Source organism: Neoarius graeffei, chromosome 4, assembly GCF_027579695.1.
Source record: "Neoarius graeffei isolate fNeoGra1 chromosome 4, fNeoGra1.pri, whole genome shotgun sequence".
In the NCBI taxonomy this organism is placed as follows: domain Eukaryota; kingdom Metazoa; phylum Chordata; class Actinopteri; order Siluriformes; family Ariidae; genus Neoarius; species Neoarius graeffei.
The window spans coordinates 104,332,460-104,353,681 of record NC_083572.1 but is presented as its reverse complement, the minus strand read 5'-3'; the positions used below and the strand labels follow the sequence as shown (position 1 = coordinate 104,353,681).

Here is a 21,222-nt window from a genome sequence, read left to right as displayed (position 1 = left end):
CAAAGAACCTGTCCTTCATCCTTCTTTCTAGCTTTTGTTTTAGTTCAGTCATTACCTTAAACAAAAATGTAATGCCGAAGGATTTTGCCTCAAGTGCTTCGATCGTGTCGGAGAACACCTTCAGAACATGACTGAGAAACAGAAAATATGTCTCTGACACCTCATTTCTTTCCTCTCCAAAACATCTCGACACAATTCTGGCACATTCCCTCTCACCCACACACTGGAAGTAGCTGGTCAGGGCCTTCCAATATTTCAGGATTCTGTCAATGGATGGCAGCAGGGACAACCACCTGGTGACAACATGCCGCAGCAGGTTGCATTCCTCCACTTCCACAAACTCACAGAATTCCTTCAATTGCGCTGTTCTGCTTGCTGATATGCTGAAATGGCTGTAAACCTTCAGCACAGCTTTTTCCACATCAAAATCAAGGCTGCTTGCTGCATATCTGGTTGCGTTATACAGAATATGGGCCAAACAGTTTGCAGGGAGCACATCTTTTTGGCTGTTTCAACTTCTGATACACACTGTTATGTTTGCCATCATTGACACTGGCATTGTCTGCTGCATATGCAGACATGTTCTTCACTTCTAAGCCAGACATCTCAAGTTTTGCCAGCAGCTGGTTTGTTATGGCCTCTGACACTTCATTGCTGTCACTATAGAAATCCAACAGGACATGTTGGATGCCTTCATCAAAGTGAAAATACCTTAACACAATGGGAAAACACTTGGTTGTTCCTTTATTTGAGGCATCGGTTGCCACGAAGAAGGGTAGGTTGTTTTCTTTTATATAGTCGGTATGTAGCTGGTATGTACAGTAGCTGTACAGAATAGGGCCCGAGGATGTTCTCGCACAATGCCTTGGCTTTTGATCGGCCACAGGTCATCCCTTTAGCTGTGGGCAAGTCACTGAAAATCTCCCGGTCCACTTTCACGCCGCAGTCTACACTTCTGTACGACTGGTGATGCTTTACAGCATGGCAAACCTTACACAGCTCAGCAGCAGTTATTTTGTTATCCAAGGGCGACGAAGCTTCACGAAAAAATGTCCTCATTGAGGAGGTACCTGCTGCATGTCTATTGCTTTTATGTTTCTCCATATCCGCATGCTGTTCAATGGCAGCTTTCCCTTTACTGCTTATGTCAACATCACATCAACAAAGTTTGCAGAAGCCATGGAATGAGTCTCAACTGCTTTTTGACATAAACTCATGCTCTTTCATCCATTCTGAACTGAACGAGGTCTTACGTTCTGGCATGATGTGAACCTTCTGTCAGTGAAGCCGGCATACATATGACGTAGCAGCACATGGAGCCTTGTTTACGTTTTTAACCAATGATATAGCAGATATTTATCTGGCACCGCTCTTAGCCAATCATTTGTTAGACCAGATATGTTATGTTGTATTGCGTCCCAGCAAAGATTTTAGAACTCTGCTCTTCAAGCCTAGTGCCTCAAAAAGGAGGACAAATATGCATCCGACTTGATGCTGCACCGGACGCCGGACAGGGCATTCAAAAGCCGGACTGTCCGGCCTAAAGCCGGACATCTGGCCACCCTGCTCTAATTTCACCTTCAAATTAACTGCTAATCCTAGAGGTTCACATACTTTTGCCACTCACAGATATGAAATATTGGATCATTTTCCTCAATAAATAAATGACTAAGTATAATAGTTCTGTTTCATTTGTTTAACTGTGTTCTCTTTCCTCTACTTTTAGAACTTGTATGAAAATCTGATGATGTTTTAGGTCATATTTATGCAGAAATATAGAAAATTCTAAAGGGTTCACAAACTTTCAAGCACCACTGTATACCTCCATGCTAAATAAACACAGGTGTAAGCAATAGCAAAATAGACACAAATGGCAAAATGGATACATCTTGTGGTGTAAGAGAGGAACTGCAACGTGTGAAAAGTCCCAAATCCTGACAGAACCCCCCCCCCCCAGAAGCGTCTCCTGATGCTCCCAGGGCAATCTGGGTGTGCCTGATGAAAGTCCCTTATGAGGTCATGGTCCAAAATGTCCTGGGCTGGGACCCAAGTCCATTCCTCTGGCTCATACCCCTCCTAACACTAGCAGGCCCAGAGATTTTCACTTCTGCTGCATGCCCCCTCCCCCCTGCAAAAATTGTGTATTCCTCTCAAGGTGCTAACTGTCTCCATTGTATTGTGAACAGCCACTCCACCCCCCACTGAGGTTGCTATTCATGAATGGTAATTTGGTTGTAGGTTACACCCCAATTTCAATGACAATTTACTCTGCCAAGCTCACAATGTCAGAGGACTGAAATTAGTGCCCCAAAAAACACAATTTCAGCTTGAAAAAACTAGAAACAGACAGTATAATGTTCGGGAATCAGACACAGTCTCAGCATTTAAGTCTAGGCTGAAAACATATCTGTTTAGTCAAGCCTTTTGTTAATGGTGTTTATGAGGTAAAGGTGTAGATCTAGAGCAGGGGTGTCAAACCTGATCCATAAAGGGCCGTGTGGCTGCAGGTTTTCATTCCAGCCATGCAGCAGCACCCTGATTTGGCTTATTCAATCAACTGACACACCCACCCTTTAATCAAGGGTGGGTGTGGCTGCAAGTATTTGACTGTGTGAAGACAGTTCAGTTGATTGAATGAGCCAAGTCAGGTGTGCTGCTGCATGGCTGGAATGAAAACCTGCAGCCACACGGCCCTTTATGGATCAGGTTTGACACCCCTGATCTAGAGGGTCCTCAGACATAGAGTGTTTTGGTAAACTGGGATGTATGGATGCTGTCAGTCCCCACTCGCTTGCTTACTCGAGTTTGTTGATGGTGTAGTGGCTGGCTGCTTTATGTCCCAGGGCTCCCTCATGCCTGTGTTACCTTCTGGCTCTCTCCTTTTAGTTATGCTGTCATATGCCGCTTTTCCACCACCAACGCGGCTGAGTCGGGCTGAGCCGTGCCGTGCTGAGTTGGGCTGAGTCGAGCTAAGCGGGGCTATTGGAGTTGCATTTCGACTACAACCGCACTGAACCGTGCTGGCTGGAAGTGGGTGGACACATTGGGTGGAGTTAGCGAAAGTGGGTGGACGTCACGTGATGTCGTTAAGCGGCGCAAACAGTGACATCAGTGATCTTTTAAGCGGTAGTCTCACGACCCGGATAGTAAACAATAAACATGGAGGACATGGAGTCGTTAGTGTTGCTGGTCTTGGTTCTGTGGCTTGTTGTCACCGACAACGCCAACAGATACTGGCAAGAGCGTATAGATGAGGCGAGGCGCATAAGGCTTCAGAAATTCTCGTAATTATTCTTTTTCCGGGTTTGCGGTGTTTACAGATCCCAGCATGCTCGTGGGGCGTGTGTGGGCATGTGAGGACACTCCTCCTCACCAATCAGTGCACAGGGGAGTGTCTGCTCACGCCCCCAGCCTCACTCAGCTCGGTTTGGCTCGCTTCAGCCCCACTCCAAAACCGTGCGAGTTTTGGGTGCTAAGCAGGGCTGAAGCGAGCTGAGTTGTGCTGTTCTGAGGTAGTCGAAACGCGAGCCGCGTCGGGCTGAAGTGAGCTGAAGCGAGCTGAAGTGAGCTGAAAAAGGGTAGTGGAAAAGGGCCAATAGTTAGTTGCCGGAGTCCCTGCTTGTACTTGGTGCAATATGTATACTGCTCCTACTTATTCAGGTGACATTGGGCATACCTAACAACCTGTGTTTTCTTTCCCTCCCCCCCACCCCAAATCTGTTCCTCTGAGTTACATGGAGTCAACAGGAAATCTTTTGGTGGAGAGGGTGGAGACCTCGACTGGTTATCGTAGCCTGCAGGGAATCGGCCGTCAGACTTTCTGTCGCATGTCCCAGACCCAGTGAAATGTAACTGAGTTGTCTTGGCCAGCCCTAAGGGTCCCATCTGCATCTCATCATTGCTGAGGAGTGTGCTCCCATCACCCAATCAAGCATCCAGCCAGAGCAGGTCATGATATATTTTTTACCATATTAACATGCCATTGTTGTGTGTTATGCCTGATGTAAAGACTCTCATCTCTGCGAGCCTACCACACAGATTTAATACTTGTCATTTTTAGGGCATACCTAATGTGTTTTCTTTCTCTCTCTCTTCCCCCCCCCAATCTGTCTCTCTGAGTTACATGTTAGTCCTGGGATTAAGATGCTGGCCTCTTCTGCCCCTCGGACCTGCTTGATCCATCCTGGTGCCCTGTGTCTGGTCGGAGTTTTATCGCACCGCTCCTGTGAAGGACGGCCTCATGAGGACAGTTGAGGGTTATACCTGGAGGATGCTCTGGACTCTTACAGTAATGCTTTTATGGCTGAGGACTACAATTGTCTTGCTAACTTTAGGACTGCAGTTATCATGAACAGTTTTGCACTCAAGTTTCCATCAATGAAGAGTTATAACATCAACGAAACTGTCCTCATGTTAAAACTGTTAATATTATAGTCAGGCTGTCTGTTGTTGCCCAAATGAGGATGGGTTCCCTTTTGAGTCTGGTTCCTCTCGAGGTTTCTTCCTCATGTTGTCTGAGGGAGTTTTTCCTTGCCACCATCGCCACAGGCTTGCTCATTGGGGATAGATTAGGGATAAAATTAGCTCATGTTTTAAGTCATTCAAATTCTGTAAAGCTGCTTTGCGACAATGTTTATTGTTAAAAGTGCTATACAAATAAACTTGACTTGACTTGAGTATAACTTCAGGAAGAAAATAAATGTTTATTTCACACTAAGAAAAGCAGGCTCACTACATATGGAGGCTATACAAAGCACAGAAATGTAGCATACAGTTGTCCCATCTAGCAGTTTCCACATTCCCATGGTGAGTCTTTCCTACATTTGCCACAGGTGTATTTGCGGCAGTGTACACAAAGTTCGGTGCTTCTGTTATTATTGCAGAGTATGCACACCTGGCACTGTGTCTTTTTCTTCTGAGAAACTCTCATCTCACGACACTGCTGTTTGTGTTCTTCCCCTTGTGCCTTTTCCTGCAAAAGCCTGTTTTGAAGTTCCTCTGCAAGCTCCAGCATGAACAATTGGTGACTTTCTTTGGATCCTGTACATGCTGTGTACAAGACGTGCAATTGTGACAGCCATGTCAAGCAGGTTGTAAAACACAGCCATGGGCCATCTCTGCGTTCCTGCACGCACCGAGTAGTTGCGTAATTTCTGGTCCATGATATCAGCGCTGCATTTGAAATAGTTGTAAATCAACAACAGTGTTTGGTTTTTGTTTTTGGGTGTCCACAAGTTCCACTTTCTGATGCATGGTGCTCAGAAGACAAACAGATTTCTTTTTTTTTGTTGCAAACACCGTCAGCAAGGCACTTCTAGATGTGGACACCTGTGTGGAGTACAACTGGCGCCCCGAGGTTTCCTTTGCAGTTTCTGGTAGCTCCCAATGATTTTTGTTGATGGTGCCAAGCAGAGCTGTTTTTTGTTGAAGAAGCCTGTTAGCCAAAGACAGAGAGGTGAAGAAATTGTCCATAGTTACAGTCCTTCCCTGGTCCATAAATGGTTCCATCAATTTCAAAACAACATTCTCGGACAGCCTCTCTCCCGTCGGATGAGTGGTATCTTTTCCCAAGTAAGGGATGGCATTACACATGTATTTTGTGTCCAGATCTGCTGCAATCCAAAACTTGATTCCAAACTTGTCAGGCTTGGATGCAATGTACTGCAGAAAGGGACAACAAACCTTTGAAGGAAATAACTGCTCATCCACGGTAACATGTTGCCCTGGACTGTAGGATGACGCAATTTTGAACAAACCACTGCCAGATTTCTGAAATTGCTGCAAATTTGTCCGTTTGTATGCACTCCTTGTGGGTGTCCTTGTTGTCGAAGCGAAGGTACCGCTTTATTTCAAGAAAGTGGTTACAGGGCATTATGGCTTTGATATCTGGGTTGCTGAATCTATTGGCCCATGTGAGTCGCATGGCACCAATGTAGCCCTTGGCAGCCCTTCGAAAAAAGATTGCAAGGAATGCCATCAGCTCAAAGACACTCATCTGCCAGCTGGGATTTGTTCTACAGCCCTCCTGGACTGTGCAGTCTCTGATGGTCAACAACTTGCTGATATCCAACAAACACAGGAAGCTAGGGTTAGGGTTAGGTGTGAATGTTGTGGGCGAGAAACAACCATAAATAGGGAATGCCTGGCATGCAGACCCAGACTTCACAATGTCACAACCAAAGGCAACCAAGAAGGATCAGTGCTCAGGAGGCTTTAGCAATTCTACAGAGCATGTCAGACTGTGAATCTGATGGTGGAGATGTGGACCTTGCATTTCAGAATGAAAACATTCTTTACACAACAATGGGAGGCAGTTAGTGGCATGTTTGAATTATTCACACATTTGGGGGGGATTTCATTGTAGACTAAAGTCTGCACTTTGGGCCTTCTAGTGCTAATCCACCAGGTATTGAATCCCACCCCAGACCCAGTGAGAATTCAGGAGCCTGTGGATGGTGAAAGCTGGCTGTCCATAAATGACTCAAAGGAGAGGAGGGGGTTTGGGGGCAGGGGCCTGCGGTGAGCCAATAACTGGCTGCAGCCAGGAGACATGGAAGAAGGGGTTGACCCTCATGAACCGGGGCAGTTGCAGATAAGAGACTGGATTGATCTACCTCTCCACTTTGAATGGGCCCACAAAGTTTGGGCCTGCCAGGTCTGTCTGGCTTCCTCCTCCGCCAGCGGATCCAACTCACCACCAGGTGGTGATCAGTTGACAGCTCAGCCCCTCTCTTCACCCGAGCGTCCAAGACATAGGGCCGGAGATCAGATGAAATGACAACAAAGTCGATCATCGACCTCCAACCTAAGGTGTCCTGGTGCCACGTGCACTTATGGACACCCCTATGCTTGAACATGGTGTTCGTTATGGACAAACCGTGACTAGCACAGAAGTCCAATAACAAAACACCACTCAGGTTCAGATCGGGGAGGCCGTGCCTCCCAATCACGCCCCTCCAGGTGTCACTGTCATCGCCCATGTGAGCATTGAAGTCCCCCAGTAGAACAATGGAGTCCCCAGTCTGAGCACCTCTCAGTACCTCTCCCAGGGACTCCAAGAAGGCCGGATACTCTATACTGCTATTCAGCCCATAGGCACAAAACAACAGCAAGTGCCCTCTCCCCAATCCGAAGGCGCAGAGAGGCGACCCTCTCGTTCACTGGGGTAAACTCCAACACATGGCGGCTGAGTTGGGGAGCTATAAGCAAGCCCACACCAGCCCGCCGCTCACCATGGGTGACTCCAGAGAAGTGGAGAGTCCAGCCCCTCTCGAGGAGCTGGGTTCCAGAGACCAAGCTGTGCATGGAGGTGAGCCCGACTATCTCTAGCCAGTACCTCTCAACCTCCCGCACAAGCTCAGGCTCTTTCCCCCCCAGCGAAGTGACATTCCATGTCCCAACAGCGAGCCACTGTGTTCGGGGATCAGGTTGTCGAGGCCCCTGCCTTCGACTGCCACTCAATCCACACTGCACCGGCCCCCTACAGCTACCTCTGTGGGTAGTGAACCCACAGGAGGTCCATTTGAATGCTACCTTCAGAAATGATGAACCAAAGGAAGGCCACCTCCTTAACATTAAAGTCACATTTCTCTGGCTTTACAAATAGACCATTCTTCAATAGATGGCTCAAGACCTGGCAAACATGTTGAACATGCTCATGTAAGCTCTTGGAAAAGATCAAAATGTCATCAAGGTACACAAAGATGTACTGATTTAACATGTCCCTAAGGACATCATTAATTAGAGCCTGGAAGACAGCTGGTGCATTGGTGAGGCCAAAGGGCATAACCTGGTATTTGTAGTGCTTGGTAGGTGAGTTGTGTGTGTGTGTGTGTGTGTGTGTGTGTGTGTGTGTGTGTGTGTGTGTGTGTGAAATTCAACTGGTCACAGGGCATGTGTGAAGCGTCTAGTGCAGTAGGGTAGAAATGCTTGTAGTTAGTGCATGTTGCATGTCGCTTTCTGCTTGCAACTTTCTGCTTTCAGCTACTGCCGCTGGCTATCCCCTGCAGGGTCGAAAAGAGGAGCCGAGTGCATAAGTCTCCTCCTGCCAGTACACAGCCTCTCCACTGCCAAGACTCCCGCGGTGCCTCCTCATGGCTACACATGGTAACTGGGTACTTTGCAGTCCCAGGCAAAACTGCAGGGGATCTCGGAGCAGCAGTGGGCCCCAGAGACACGGTGTGCAGGCCCACTACCTGTGGACATGCCCTGGCGCCCATCAACCACTGCCCCAGCTATGGATAAATAGCCCCACTGCCTTGTGGATTGGCCTATTGAGGCAAGGCTAAGGGAGCACACCCCTACAGAAAAGCAATGTGCTGGCGGTGCGCAAAGGCGGGCCTAAATAGAGCAAGGACCCTGCAGCCTCCTGCAGCTATGATGAGGAACTGGTCATCTTGGGCCCACCCATGCCATCAGGCTTACCTCATCATGGTGAAGATAGTGAAATTGGAGATAGCGCACCTCCTATGGCACTTTAAAATTTCCCCTACGCAGGTATCCACCTCTGACCACGGTGAATATTGCCTGGACCTACATCTGGTTGAAGCCTGGCGGTGATGGGGTCTCTGGCGACGGGAGCAGGTACGAATGGACTGGAAGCTCTTAGTCGGAGCCCTGCATGTCAGTGGCACAGGGTATTGGTCACTGACAGCTGGGGTTGAGTGGCAGCTGTCCTCGGCAGATCCCTATGTAACTGAGCAGCCCTATTTAGGGACCCCACTGCTCACTTCAATCTAAGGAAGGGCCTAGAAAAGGTGGCCTAAAAAATGCCACTCAACTTAAACCTGGACAGGTCACCGTGCCTGTTGGGTCATTCCACCACTGAGGTCAAAACAGAAGAAATAAATCTTACAATCTGAAACTGGCAACTTGGAACATAAGGACTCTCCTGGACTTCCATGGCAGCCCTGAAAGACCCCACAGAAGAACAGCACTGGTTGCGGCAGAGCTGAGTCGCTATAACATCGACATCGTGGCTTTGAGTGAAACTAGGTTACTGGATGAAGGGTCATTAACAGAGGAGGGGATGGGCTACATCTTTTTCTGGAAAGGCTACCCCCCTGGTAGACAACATCTGCATGGTGTGGGACTAGCCATTAAGAACACACTGCTGCCAAGACTCACTGAAACACCTGTGGGCATTAGTGAAAGACTAATGACCCTCCGTATCCCCCTGGTGAAGAACCGCTTTGCTACACTTCTTAGCATATATGAGCCAACCCTGCCCTTCAACAGTGAGATAAAAGATTCCTTCTATCAGTCACTAGATGAGGCTCTTCGCAGGATCCCCAAGAGTGACAGGATCATTCTGCTTGGGGACTTTAACGCCCGAGTGGGCCAGAAGAGTGGGATATGAAAAAGGGTGCTTGGCAAGCATGGGATTGGTCAGGCCAACCCAAATGGTATGAGGTTACTTGCCCTCTGCTCTGTGCACAACCTGACCATAACCAACACCATCTTCCAGCAAAAGGCTAAGTATAAAACATCATACCATAGATGCACCAACGCGCCAAACACTGGCACCTGATAGACTATGTCATAGTGAGACGCTGTGGCATCAGTGATGTGCTCATAACCCGTGCCATGAGAGGTGCAGAGTGCTGGACAGATCACCATATGATAATGTCCAAAGTCTACCTAAAAGTGCGCCCCCCATTGCGTAAATGTGGGCCCAATGGGAGGCGACTTGACTGTGTGTGTCTGGAAAACACAAAAGGCAGGAGATGAGTTTCGTTGCTCCCTGGCTGGAAAACTAGGGGAGCTAGAACTCTTCCTGAGTGGTGACCACTCCCTAGCTGAGCAGTGGACAGCCATAAGCTCAGCCCTCCATGAAGCAGCAGCCCAGACAATCGGCTTTAAGAGCAAAAACCACCAAGACTGGTTTGACAACAACTCAGACACTATACATCTGGCCTCGCCAACATGGTGCCCGCAGGCACCAGGTAGCCCGCCGGGAGCCTGGGAGGCGCCCGCGATGGAAGTTCTAAAAACAGCCAGTGACTACTGCACTGTTCAAATCATATTTGGTAATCTTTAAAAAATATTATTTTTATTATTTTCATGTTTTAAGATGCCTTGAAGTTTAATCCAGAAGTATTTTCTAAAAATCCCCCTAATATTTTTTAAATTAAAATAGACACCTAATGTAGATAATTTTCTTTGCTGGGTCTAAGTTTAGCCCACTATGCCAGCGCGCCAATTCCCCTTTGCATTCAGTCCTCAGTCATTAGCCCTCCAATCGATAGCAATCAACACAGTGCGATAAGTAAAGGCAGTTTTGTAAAAGTGTTTAAAAGTGATGTCGAAGAGCAAGAAAAAGAAGACATCACTTTCAGGATGAATGGGAGAAAGAGTTCTTCTTTACTCAAGTTGGTGAACGTTGTGTGTGTCTGATCTGTGGAGCTGCCGTAGCCTTGGCTAAGAGACACAATGTGGAGAGACATTTTTCTACATGCCACAGAATGTTTGATGCTAGCTACCCTCCAGGCAGCGCATTACATGCTCAAAAGACTCGTGACCTCAAGGCAGCTTTGGTTAGACAACAGTCTTTTTTCACCAAGCTGGCAAAGCAATCAAAAGCGGCTACAGAAGCGTCCTTCAGAGCAGCACACTACCTGGCTAAGCACAAAAAGGCATTTTTGGACAGAGAGGTGGTCAAAGGGGTGATGTCAGTGGTTGCAGACACTTTGTTTAAAGATCACAAGAATGGGAAGGAGATCCTCGCTGTCATCGCGAATGTTCAGCTAAGTGCCAATACCATCCCCAGGACAGTATCAGCAATGTCCACTAACTTGGTGGAAAAGCTGAATGGTGACATGAGTACATGCAGGTACTTTAGCATCCAATGTGATGAGTTGGTGGATAAAACCAGCACAGTGCAGCTGATGGTTTTCGTCAGAATGGTGTTCAGTGATTTCACTGTGAACGAGGAGATGCTTATTTTGCTGCCCCTGAAAACCACAACAAGGGCTGCTGACATCTATGAGGCCATAAAGCACTATTTTACAGAGAAAAACATCCCACTTCAAAAGTTGGTATCGGTAACTACCGACGGAGCCCCCGCGATGACCGGCCGTCATTCTGGTCTTATTGCACGCTGCAGAAGCGATCCAGATTTTCCCAGTTTCCTCAGTTACCACTGTATCATCCATCAGCAGGCAATTTGTGCCAAAGTGATGAGTTTTGATCACGTCATGACTCCGGTAGTGAAGATTGTCAACAGTATCCGTGTGAATGCCACACAACACTGGGCATTCAAACTTCTTCTGGAAGAGCCGTCAGCCGAGTACGGTGACCTCTTGCTGCACACAGAGATATGATGGCTCAGCAGGGGTCGAGTTCTGCAGCGCTTTTTGTCACTTCTGGATGAAATCGAAGAGTTCATGGAGTCCAGAGGGCAGGATACTACTTTGCTCCAGGACACTGAGTGGGTGCTTGACCTTGCCTTTCTAACAGACATCACAGGGAAACTGAATCACTTGAACTGTGAACTGCAAGGCAAAGGTAAGAATGTATCGGACATGATCAGTGCTGTGAACGCATTCAGAGCAAAGCTGAACATTTTCTCTGTGCATTTGCAAAGGAAGAAATTCCTGCACTTTCCATCTGTGCAGTCAGTTTTGAATGGGAATGCCCCTGCATCTGTAGCCTTAGATGGGGCTGTAGAAAAGTACACCCAGCTAATATCTAGACTTGGGCAAGAGTTTGAAGCAAGATTTCATGACTTTGATAAACTGCAGCCTTGTGTTGCATTCACTGCTAATCCTTTCATGCAATATGACATCACATGCATTTCTGAACAACTCGGTGAAGTATTCAACTTGAATGCTGATGAGATTGAAATGGAAATCATTAAGTTGCAAAACGACATTACTCTCAAAGCCCACCAGGGATCCTCAAACTTCTGGTATCTTGCGGACTCAGAAAAATACAAAGGTGTGCACACAGTAGCCTTGAAAGTTGCATGTCTGTTTGGTTCGACGTATCTCTGTGAGTCAGCTTTTTCTAACATGAATTTCATTAAAAACAAACACAGAACTTGCTTAACTGATCTACACCTTGAAGATTCACTCAGAGTTGCTGTGTCAAGCTACAGCCCTGACTACAGTGCACTGGTGGTCTCAATGCAGTGTCAGGCTTCCCACTAGGAGCCATTCACATGCAAAAATCAATGCATGAAATGCATTTTAAAACTTAGAAGAGAAAAGAATATTAAGAGAATGATTTCTTGAATGTTATGAATGTGCAATAAGGTGAAATCATTTAAGGATGCAGTTAAGAGTTTCGACTTGTATGCTGTTAGAATTGCAAGCGTTCTATCACTGTTGCAGTGCAGTTTTCTAAGGAATTGATTTTGAATAGTTTTAACTTTCACAGAACTGTTGTGTGTTGAAAAGGGAAAATTATAACCTTTTATTATTGTGCTTTTGGCATTTCCAGACCTGTTTTTATGTAACAGCTGTTAATTGCAGTGAGAATATCAGAATGGTTTTTTTTGTGTGTGTGTATAATTCTAAAAGAGGACAAATGTACTTTCCCAACATGAGATTACAACAAAATATGTTCATTATCATCATAATTTATTAGCATTAGCTAATAAGAGTTAGCATAATTAAACTTTGGAATTTGCAAAAAATTTGGTAATTCCTAAACAGTATGGATATGTTGAGATTATGATTATTCATAATTAAAACATTCATGTTAAAATGCCAGTTTCTATTCCTTGATTGTTGTTAATTAAAAGCACATAATTCTACATAGTCTCATTTTAAAGGGATGTTAAGCCTTTTATTTTAAATACATTATTTTGAATGACTAGCCCTCCATATAGTTTCCCATCCTTCGGGTAGCCCTCAGTCCCAGAAAAGTTGGAGACCCCTGCTATACATAATCTTCTGAACAACAAGTATAAAGCACACCAGGTAGCCCTAAAAACCCCTTCATCCAATACCGCCAGACAACTATGGCAGAAAGCTCGACGGGATGTGCAGAAGACTCTGCAGACCATACAAAATGTGTGGTGGACAGCAAAGGCACAGGAAATCCAATCTTTTGCAGATAAAAATGACATGTACAACTTCTACAATGTAGTCAAATCTATCTATGGTCCAACTACCCACAGCATCACTCCCCTGAAAACAGCTGATGGTCTCAATATCTTGAAAGACCAGAACAATATTCTTGAAAGGTGGGCTGAACACTTTAACACCCTACTAAATCAGAATGCTGATGTAGACTGCACCATTCTGAGCGAACTGCTTGAACACCCACAAATTGATAGCCTCAATCAGCCCCCAACATTCTGGGAGGTTCTATCGGCTGTCCGCTCCCTGAAGAACAACAAGTCCCCCGGCACTGACAAAATCCCTGCAGAACTGCTAAAGTAAGGGGGTTACCTCTGTACAAGAGTACTCCACCAATACATCGTCAAGGTCTGGGCAGACGAGAACATCCCACAGCAATGGAAAGATGCTAGTATTGTCACCATCTATAAGAAAGGTGACAAGGCCATCTGTGGAAATTACAGGGGGATATCACTCCTCACTGTCACCGGCAAGGTCCTGGTCAAGGTGATGCTTCAGAGGCTGATCAATAACATCACAGAGTCAATGCTACCAGAGTCACAGTGTGGGTTTAGAAAGAACAGGAGTACTGCCGACATGATCTTTACAGCCTGGCAACTTCAGGAAAAGTGCAGGGAACAACACAGACATGTTTATGGCTTTTGTCAACCTCTCTAAAGCCTTTGACACTGTGCAGAGAGATCTTTTAATGGACATCCTCCTCCGGATCGGATGCCCCAACAAATTTGTCAACATACTGCATCAATTTCATGATGGAATGACCTCTAGGGTGACAATAGGAGGAAAAGAGTCTGCCTCTTTCCCTGTGTGAACAGGAGTTAGGCAGGGGTGTGTACTAGCACCTGTGCTCTTCAGCATCTTTCTTATATGTGTCACATAGCTTCTCCACAAGGAGATTGAGAACAACAGTGGGGTGACAGTAGCCTACAGGTTAGATGGAAACCTCTTCAACATCAGGAGGCTGCATGCAACCACCAAGCTCCACAGGGTGAAGGTCCTTGAGCTACAGTATGCAGATGACTGTGCTCTTGTGTCTCACACCCCACAGGACCTCCAGACTGTTCTTGATGCAGCAGTGAGGGCATATAGCAGGTTGGGGCTGACCATCAACATCGTCAAAACAGAGGTAGTCTGCCAATGGAGCACCAACATTCCATCCACACCACCTGTCTTTACTCTCTCTGACAAACAACTGTCTGTAGTTCCATCATTCAGATATCTGGGGAGTATTCTCTCTGATGACAACAGCATTGACACTGAGGTCCAGAACCGAATCCATCAAGCATCAGCTGCCTTTGGGAGATTCAGGCGCCGGGTCTTTCAAAATAAGAATTTACATCTCCACACTAAAGTCTGCATCTACCAAGCTGTCTGTATTACCACCCTCCTCTACAGTTGCGAAGCCTGGGTTACTTATAGTCAGCACATCAAGGCCATGGAACAATTCCACATACGCTGCCTTCAGCGTATCCTAGGGATTACCTGGCGGGATCGAATGCCTCACACAGAGATACTCAGCAAAACTGGCTGTATAAGTATTGAGGCAACCATCACCCAACACCAACTGCGATGGCTGGGGCATGTCATTAGAATGCCTTATAATCGGCTGCCTCGCAAAGTGCTGTATGGCCAATTAGACCATGGCCAGCACTCCATTGGAGGGCAAAAGAAGCGCTATAAAGACCATCTGAAAACAGCACTAAAGAGGTGCAACATGAAGCCTGGGGAGCTGGAGCACATGGCTGCTGACCACAACACCTGGCAGCAGCTGTGCTCAGATGGGACCCAAGCATTGGAGGATGGAAGGACAACTAGGAAACAACAGAGAAGGCTGAGGAGGAGAAATACATCCATGGATGCCAGTAACACCACCACTACTTTCATATGTTACACCTGCAATAGGACTTGTGGGTCTAGGATAGGACTATATAGTCATCAGAAAACTCACCGTTGATGACAGAAGTGGACATCATCATCAGACTCGATGGACAACCACAAGCAAGCAAGCAAGCAAGGTGTGTTATAGGCTGTCTTCCACTTGTCACCTTGTCAGATTCATACCAGATGGTAGGCATTTCACAAGTCCAACTTTGTAAAGCTGGTGGCACCTTCAAGAAGTTCAAAATCAGAGGCCATGAGGGGTAGTGGGTATCAGTTTTGGATAGTGATCTTGTTTAGACCTCGATAATCTATGCAAGGTTGAAGACCTCTATCTTTCTTCCCCACAAAGAAGAAGTCAGCCCCAGCAGGTGAAGATGAGGGATGGATGAAACCTGAAGCCAGAGTCTCCTTGATGTAATTGTCCATAGCTTGTAATTCAGGGTCAGACAAAGAAAATATGTGGCCTCTAGGAGGAGAGGTACTTGGCAGCAGGCCAATGGCACAGTCATAGGGCTTATGGGGTGGGAGGGCCATTGCTCTCTTCTTGATGAATGCTTCCTGCAAGTCATGGTACTGAGAGGGAACTCCGGATAACTCAGAAGGTGACAAGGGCTCAGAGCACTGGACAGGTTGACGTAAGAGGCAGGAAGTGTGACAGGCAGGGCCCCACTCAATTACAGAACATGTAGACCAGTCTAGGTGTGGGTTATGGAGCTTTAACCAAGGAAATCCTAACACCACTGGATACTCTGGGGACTGGATGAGGTGGAAGGACATCTCTTCACAATGGTTATCAGCCAGGACTCTCAATGCAACAGTTTTCTGATGAACACAACCATCACCCAGTGGTCAACCATCCAAGGCTGTTACAGAAAGGGGAGAATCCAGGCTCATGGCAGGGATAGACAGATGCTCAGTTAAAGGAGAGTCCATAAGATTACCTGCTGCTCCTGAATCCACAAAAGCTCTAAAAGAGTGGTCCTGACCACCCCAGGCAATGGAAATTGTAATGAAGAGATTAGCAACAGGTAGATCACGAGAGGAGGTCACCCCCATCACAGCCCTCCTGAAGCTGGATGGGGTTTGGCCTTTTCCCACTAACTCTGGGCAGGAACTTCGGAAATGACCTGGTGCACCGCAATAGAGGCAGCAACATTTCCTCATTCATCTGTCACGTTCAGTCTGGGAAAGCCGTGTGCTACCCACTTGCATCGGCTCAGGGCTGTTCTCCACTGCAAAGGCAGCCAGATCTAGGGGAACCTGAGGACTAGTTCTTTGGAGGCCCTTAGCTAGGGACCTCTTTTGAAGACGATTGTCCAGACGAATGACCCGGGCTATCAAAGTCTCCAAATCTTGTATCTCTTCCCAAGAAACTAACTCATCTTTAATCTGGTCAGACAGTCCCTGGTAATAGGTGGCCAGAAGGGCCTCTTGGCCCCAGTGACTCTCAGCAAAAGCAAAAGGCAAAATCCAGGAAAAAAAACAGGCCAAAGGCAAAAACACAGAAGATTAAAAAAAGGCACAGACAAGATTCCAAAAACTGATAGAAGAAAAAAGGAGCACTAAGAAACTAAGGCACCCTGTGATGACCTGGCAACTTGTCCAGGGTGTACCCCGCCTTTCGCCCATAGTCAGCTGGGATAGGCTCCAGCTTGCCTGCGACCCTGTAGAAGGATAAAGAGGCTAGAGATGATGAGATGAGATGAGAAGAAACTAAGGCACAGTGTCAGAAAATAGCAGTCAAAAGGTCTCAAACTCAATGCCAGCATACTCAGAAGCACAGCAGACTGTAGAACTCAGCAATGAGCACAAGGTTAGGCACACAATATATACCTCCATGCCAACTGGACACAGGTGTAAGCAATAGCAAAATAGACAAAAATGGCAAAATGGGTACATCTAGTGGTGGAAGAGAGGAACTGCAATGTGTGAAAAGTCTCAAATCCTGACAAGTTAGTGTGATATATCAAGAGTGACTGGATTTGATCAAAACAGGGTCAAGGTCACAGCAAGGACAAAAGTCCAAAAGGACTAGACTTCTTTTTTTTTGTCCAGACATTACAGTCAATGCATCTTCTTCTTCGAGTCCAAGCACTGAAGGTTGGGAGTTCTTCTTCGAGGAGTCCACACACTGAAGCTTGGGAGTTTTCTTCTTCTTCTTCTTCTTTTTTGTTGTTGTTATTGCACATAAATTACAGTCAATGCATTTGGCGAAAATAAGTTCTACTTATTTTAACATACAGTACTGTGCAAAAGTCTTAGGCCCCCTATTTTTTTCATACAAGCTTTGTTATAGATTTCTATTTTATGACTTCTACATTATCAAGTCAGTACAAAAATATTTTTAGAGTTCCAAATGTTTGTTTTCCAGCACAAACTTAAATGTTACAGAAAAAAAATTTGTATCTGAGCAGCATATTCTATAAAAGAGCACTTTTCACATTAAAAAGGAAAACATAATGAAGGCTACTGGGTTTTGCTGCAAAATGAAGAAGTGAGTGTGACAAAGTATCCAAATAACTGTGGCTGGTTCTGCAAGATGCTCAGTAAAATCTACAGCTCATTTCCTTGCACTCATAAAAACTGCACTCATTGGACCTGAGACTACTATTTTTTTTAAAGCAAAGAGTTGTCTCACACCAAATATTGACTTTGCTTCATTTATTATGGCTTACTGCGTACTGTTTATAGTATTTTTTTAATGTTGAAACATTTAATTTCATTATTTTTAAGCCATATTTGCTCTACAGTATTTCTTTACATGTGCCGAAGACTTTTGCACAGTACTAGTATATATATATATATATATATATATATTTTTTTAATCTTGCTTATATTGCAGTTTTTGAACACTGACATTCATTCATTCATTCATTCTACTGCAATATCTGTAAGAAAAAGCAAACAAAGAATTTCATTGTAAAAGGAGCTTGTGCATGTGATCATAAAGATCTTGATTTTTTACATACAAGGTTACATGAGCTCTAATGAGGGGTCTGTGGTTTTAGGTGCTTGCCACATTATTTTATTCTTAATCAATTATTACCTCTGGAACAGATCCTCAGTTTCTCATTGGATGAGATTGGAGGTCAAAGCGTCCAACCGGTCAGTGGAGTGAAGGGGGGGAAGAGGAGGAGGAGGAAGGGGTAGGGAGGCTCTCAGAAGTCTTTCTTGCCTCAAATTGTACTACAGCTGCACTCTAACACCCTCTCAGCTTGACTTGCAGGCAATATGACGAGTTTAAAGGAGCTTTGTAGAGGGTTACCTCTCAACCCACTTCCACCCAATCTTGGTAGAGACCCAAATGTGCCTCATGCACCTATTCGTACACCAAACCTCACCATGGAGGAGAAACGAGTGAGTCATTCAATCATTGGCTGTTTTTCCTTTCATATAAATGTGATAAATGTGTGGTTGAGAAATGTGTAAATGTGCTGCATAAATAGAATCTTGTAGAGACTATTTTAGTAAATTGTGTCTGTAAAAATAGTTCAGTTCAATTAAAAAATTTAAATATATTTAATCTCTGGTTATACTGTCATTAATGTGACTACCTTCATCACTAATCAGTGCAATGATCAGATCCTGAAAACACTTTAGATTAAGAACAGTGGACTCATTCATCCTTTTCATTTCATTCAGTGTCATGCAATGCACTTAAGGTCCAAAGGACAGGACTTTGGGGCCTGCTTTCAAAATTTTCTCTGGTGTTTGCAATCCTGTCAATAATTACAGAAGATAAGAGTTGTAGTGTCGTTAAGGGGGGAAAAAAGGATTTCTTCAAACTTAGTGGAAAAGGTAAAAGTCTGTATTCAACAAAAAAAGCAGTAGAAATGTGTGTGATGTTTCATACTCTTGATGACATCAATAAATGAACAGACAACAATTGTAGTGAACAGCACCTTTAGAGAAGCTTCACAGGACTTGCTTTTTACACATAGCAGACTGCTTCCTGACTGAATACACATGCTGAACAATGTAGCTGCTGTATTGCCATTCTACTAACAGGGGGTGCTAACTGACTACAACAATGTCACATAGACCATAACTTATAATGGCCTGCTTACGGACATTACATCACTCTTTTATTTTTTTGACAATAATTCAATTTAAATTTCCAACATGCTACTTGGGTCTTTCCTTATGAAGGTTCACAATATACGACAATAAAGCAAAACATAATGGTTGTAGCTTTAGCTGTTATTCCTTAACTGCAATAAACATAAATGTTGTAGCTGGACCTAAGACAGCAACTGAAAAGTTTGTTTCTGTAGTGCAATAACATATTTCTTTACTTTGTGTTTTAAGCTTACTTATATAGAACAATCCAGGAAACAATATTCGTTGTAGACGATCTCGGATGATGACACTGTCAGTCCATGAGATAGAACAATCTCACTGAAACTTTAGTAGTCTCTCAACAGTCCATGGCAGTCTATGTAGGTTCTCAAGGTTACTCATATTCACGGAGGCATGGAGGAGGACGTCTATTGTGTCGAGCAGGATATCTCGGAGGTGGAGTGTCAACAACAGCCTTGTCACTGTCATCATCTGGCTCTGGTGGAATGTTCTGGAGCTCAACAGGAATTTTCTTAACGAAGGGCGAGTTCCTTGTGATGGAGTGTCCATCTTTTGTTGCTGTGATCATGGAGCCTTTGATCTTTGATATTGTGTGATTCAGTGTTGTAGGGTGTAGTAAGTTGGCGATGAAGCATGCTGTCTCCTGGGATAAGAGTGCTTGGTGTCATGTGATGACATGTGCCAACAAAAGCTTTCATCTTCACTTTAGCTTCATGATCTTTTGCTCAGACTTTATGAGCTGAGTTGGTGAGAGTACTTGTGGCAATGGGAATCTTTGTGTAGATTTTCTGCTGGAACAGTAGCTCTGCTGGTGAAGCATCTATAGTGCTGTGTGGTGTGGAACGATACTCTCAAAGGAAGATGTTGAGATGTTGCTTCCATGGAATGCCTTGTATTCCTACAACATGGATGGTCTTGCCTAGCGTGCACATGAAACGTTCTGCAGTGGCATTGATCTGAGGCCGCTAGGGTGTGATCTTGCGATGGTGAAACCCTAGGTAGGTTGCAAACAGGGCAAACTGGTCACTGTTAAAAGGAGGGCCATTGTCTTTCTTAAGGTTCCGGGGTATCATAAACATGGAAAATACTTTGTCCATAGCTGTTATGACTGTGTTAGCAGAAGTTGATCTCACAGCCTCAACTACTGGGTATCATGTGTATTCATCCACAATGACAAGCAGATACTCTCCAGTAGGGAGAGTTCCATAGAAGTCTGCACTCAGGCTATGCCAGGGGGCTTCTGGTAGCTCAGACATTTGTAGTGGCTCTGAGCAAGTGAATGGTGTGTTCGCTTGGCATGCTATACAGTTTTTGACTGCAGCTTCTGCTTGCTGGTCCATGTTTGGAAACCAAACTTTTGTCTGAAGAGTGCTTTTGTCTTAACAATGCCCTGGTGTCCCTCATGAGCAAGCTGTAGGACTCTGTTTTGTAGGACTGAGGAGATGATGATTCTTGTGCTTCTGAGTATGATGTTGTCAGTGTGTGACACTGTTAGTTCGCTGCTGATTTGTTTGAACTGCTTCAGAATGGCAGTGTGCTGTATGTCATTTGTAACTTTGTGCCATGTGTTGTTTCTTAAGTGTGCACTGACCTCTTGTAGGATAGGGTCTTTCAGAGTCTCTTCTTTGATCTCTGTGAGAGTCATTGCTTTGGGTGTGGTGTGATGTGATGTGAAGTTGACAAACTCATCTGCCACTTTCGCTGCCTGTGTACTGTCAACTGTCTGTGTGGGAATAGGATGATGTGAGATGTAGTCAGCTGGGTTGTCATCTCCTCTTCTATATTCCACTCTGAAGTTGTACAGTTGAAGCCTCAGTCCCCATCTTTCGATTCTGGCAGGTACTTTAGATCTGGGAATGTTCCAGATGATTTCAAGGGCTTTGTGATCAGTTACTAATCTGAATGGATGTTCATAGATGTATAAGTGGAAATGCTCACAGCTCCACACGATGGCTACTGTTTCCCACTCTGTCTGTGAATAGCACTTTTCCACATCGCTGAGAGCATGGCTTGCATAAGCTATGGTGCATCTCTCTCCCTTCTCCTTTTGATAAAGGATAGCACAGAGTCCTACAGGGCTGGCATCGACAATCAGCTCTGTTTCTTTGTTTGGATCGAAGTATGACATGGTGGTGTTGCTGGTGAGACCGTCTTTGATGGCTTTTAGTGCAGCTGC

General features: G+C 45.3%; 1 protein-coding gene across 1 annotated transcript in view; it reads left to right on the top strand.

The window, feature by feature from the left end:
* Positions 1 to 18,197: 18,197 nt before the first annotated feature.
* Positions 18,198 to 21,222, top strand: part of uroc1 (urocanate hydratase 1) — a 55,670-nt gene continuing 52,645 nt past the window's right edge. Inside the window, exon 1 of the mRNA XM_060918393.1 lies at positions 18,198 to 18,323. Coding sequence (XP_060774376.1) covers positions 18,198 to 18,323 — 126 coding nt within the window. The remainder of the gene's footprint in view (positions 18,324 to 21,222) is intronic.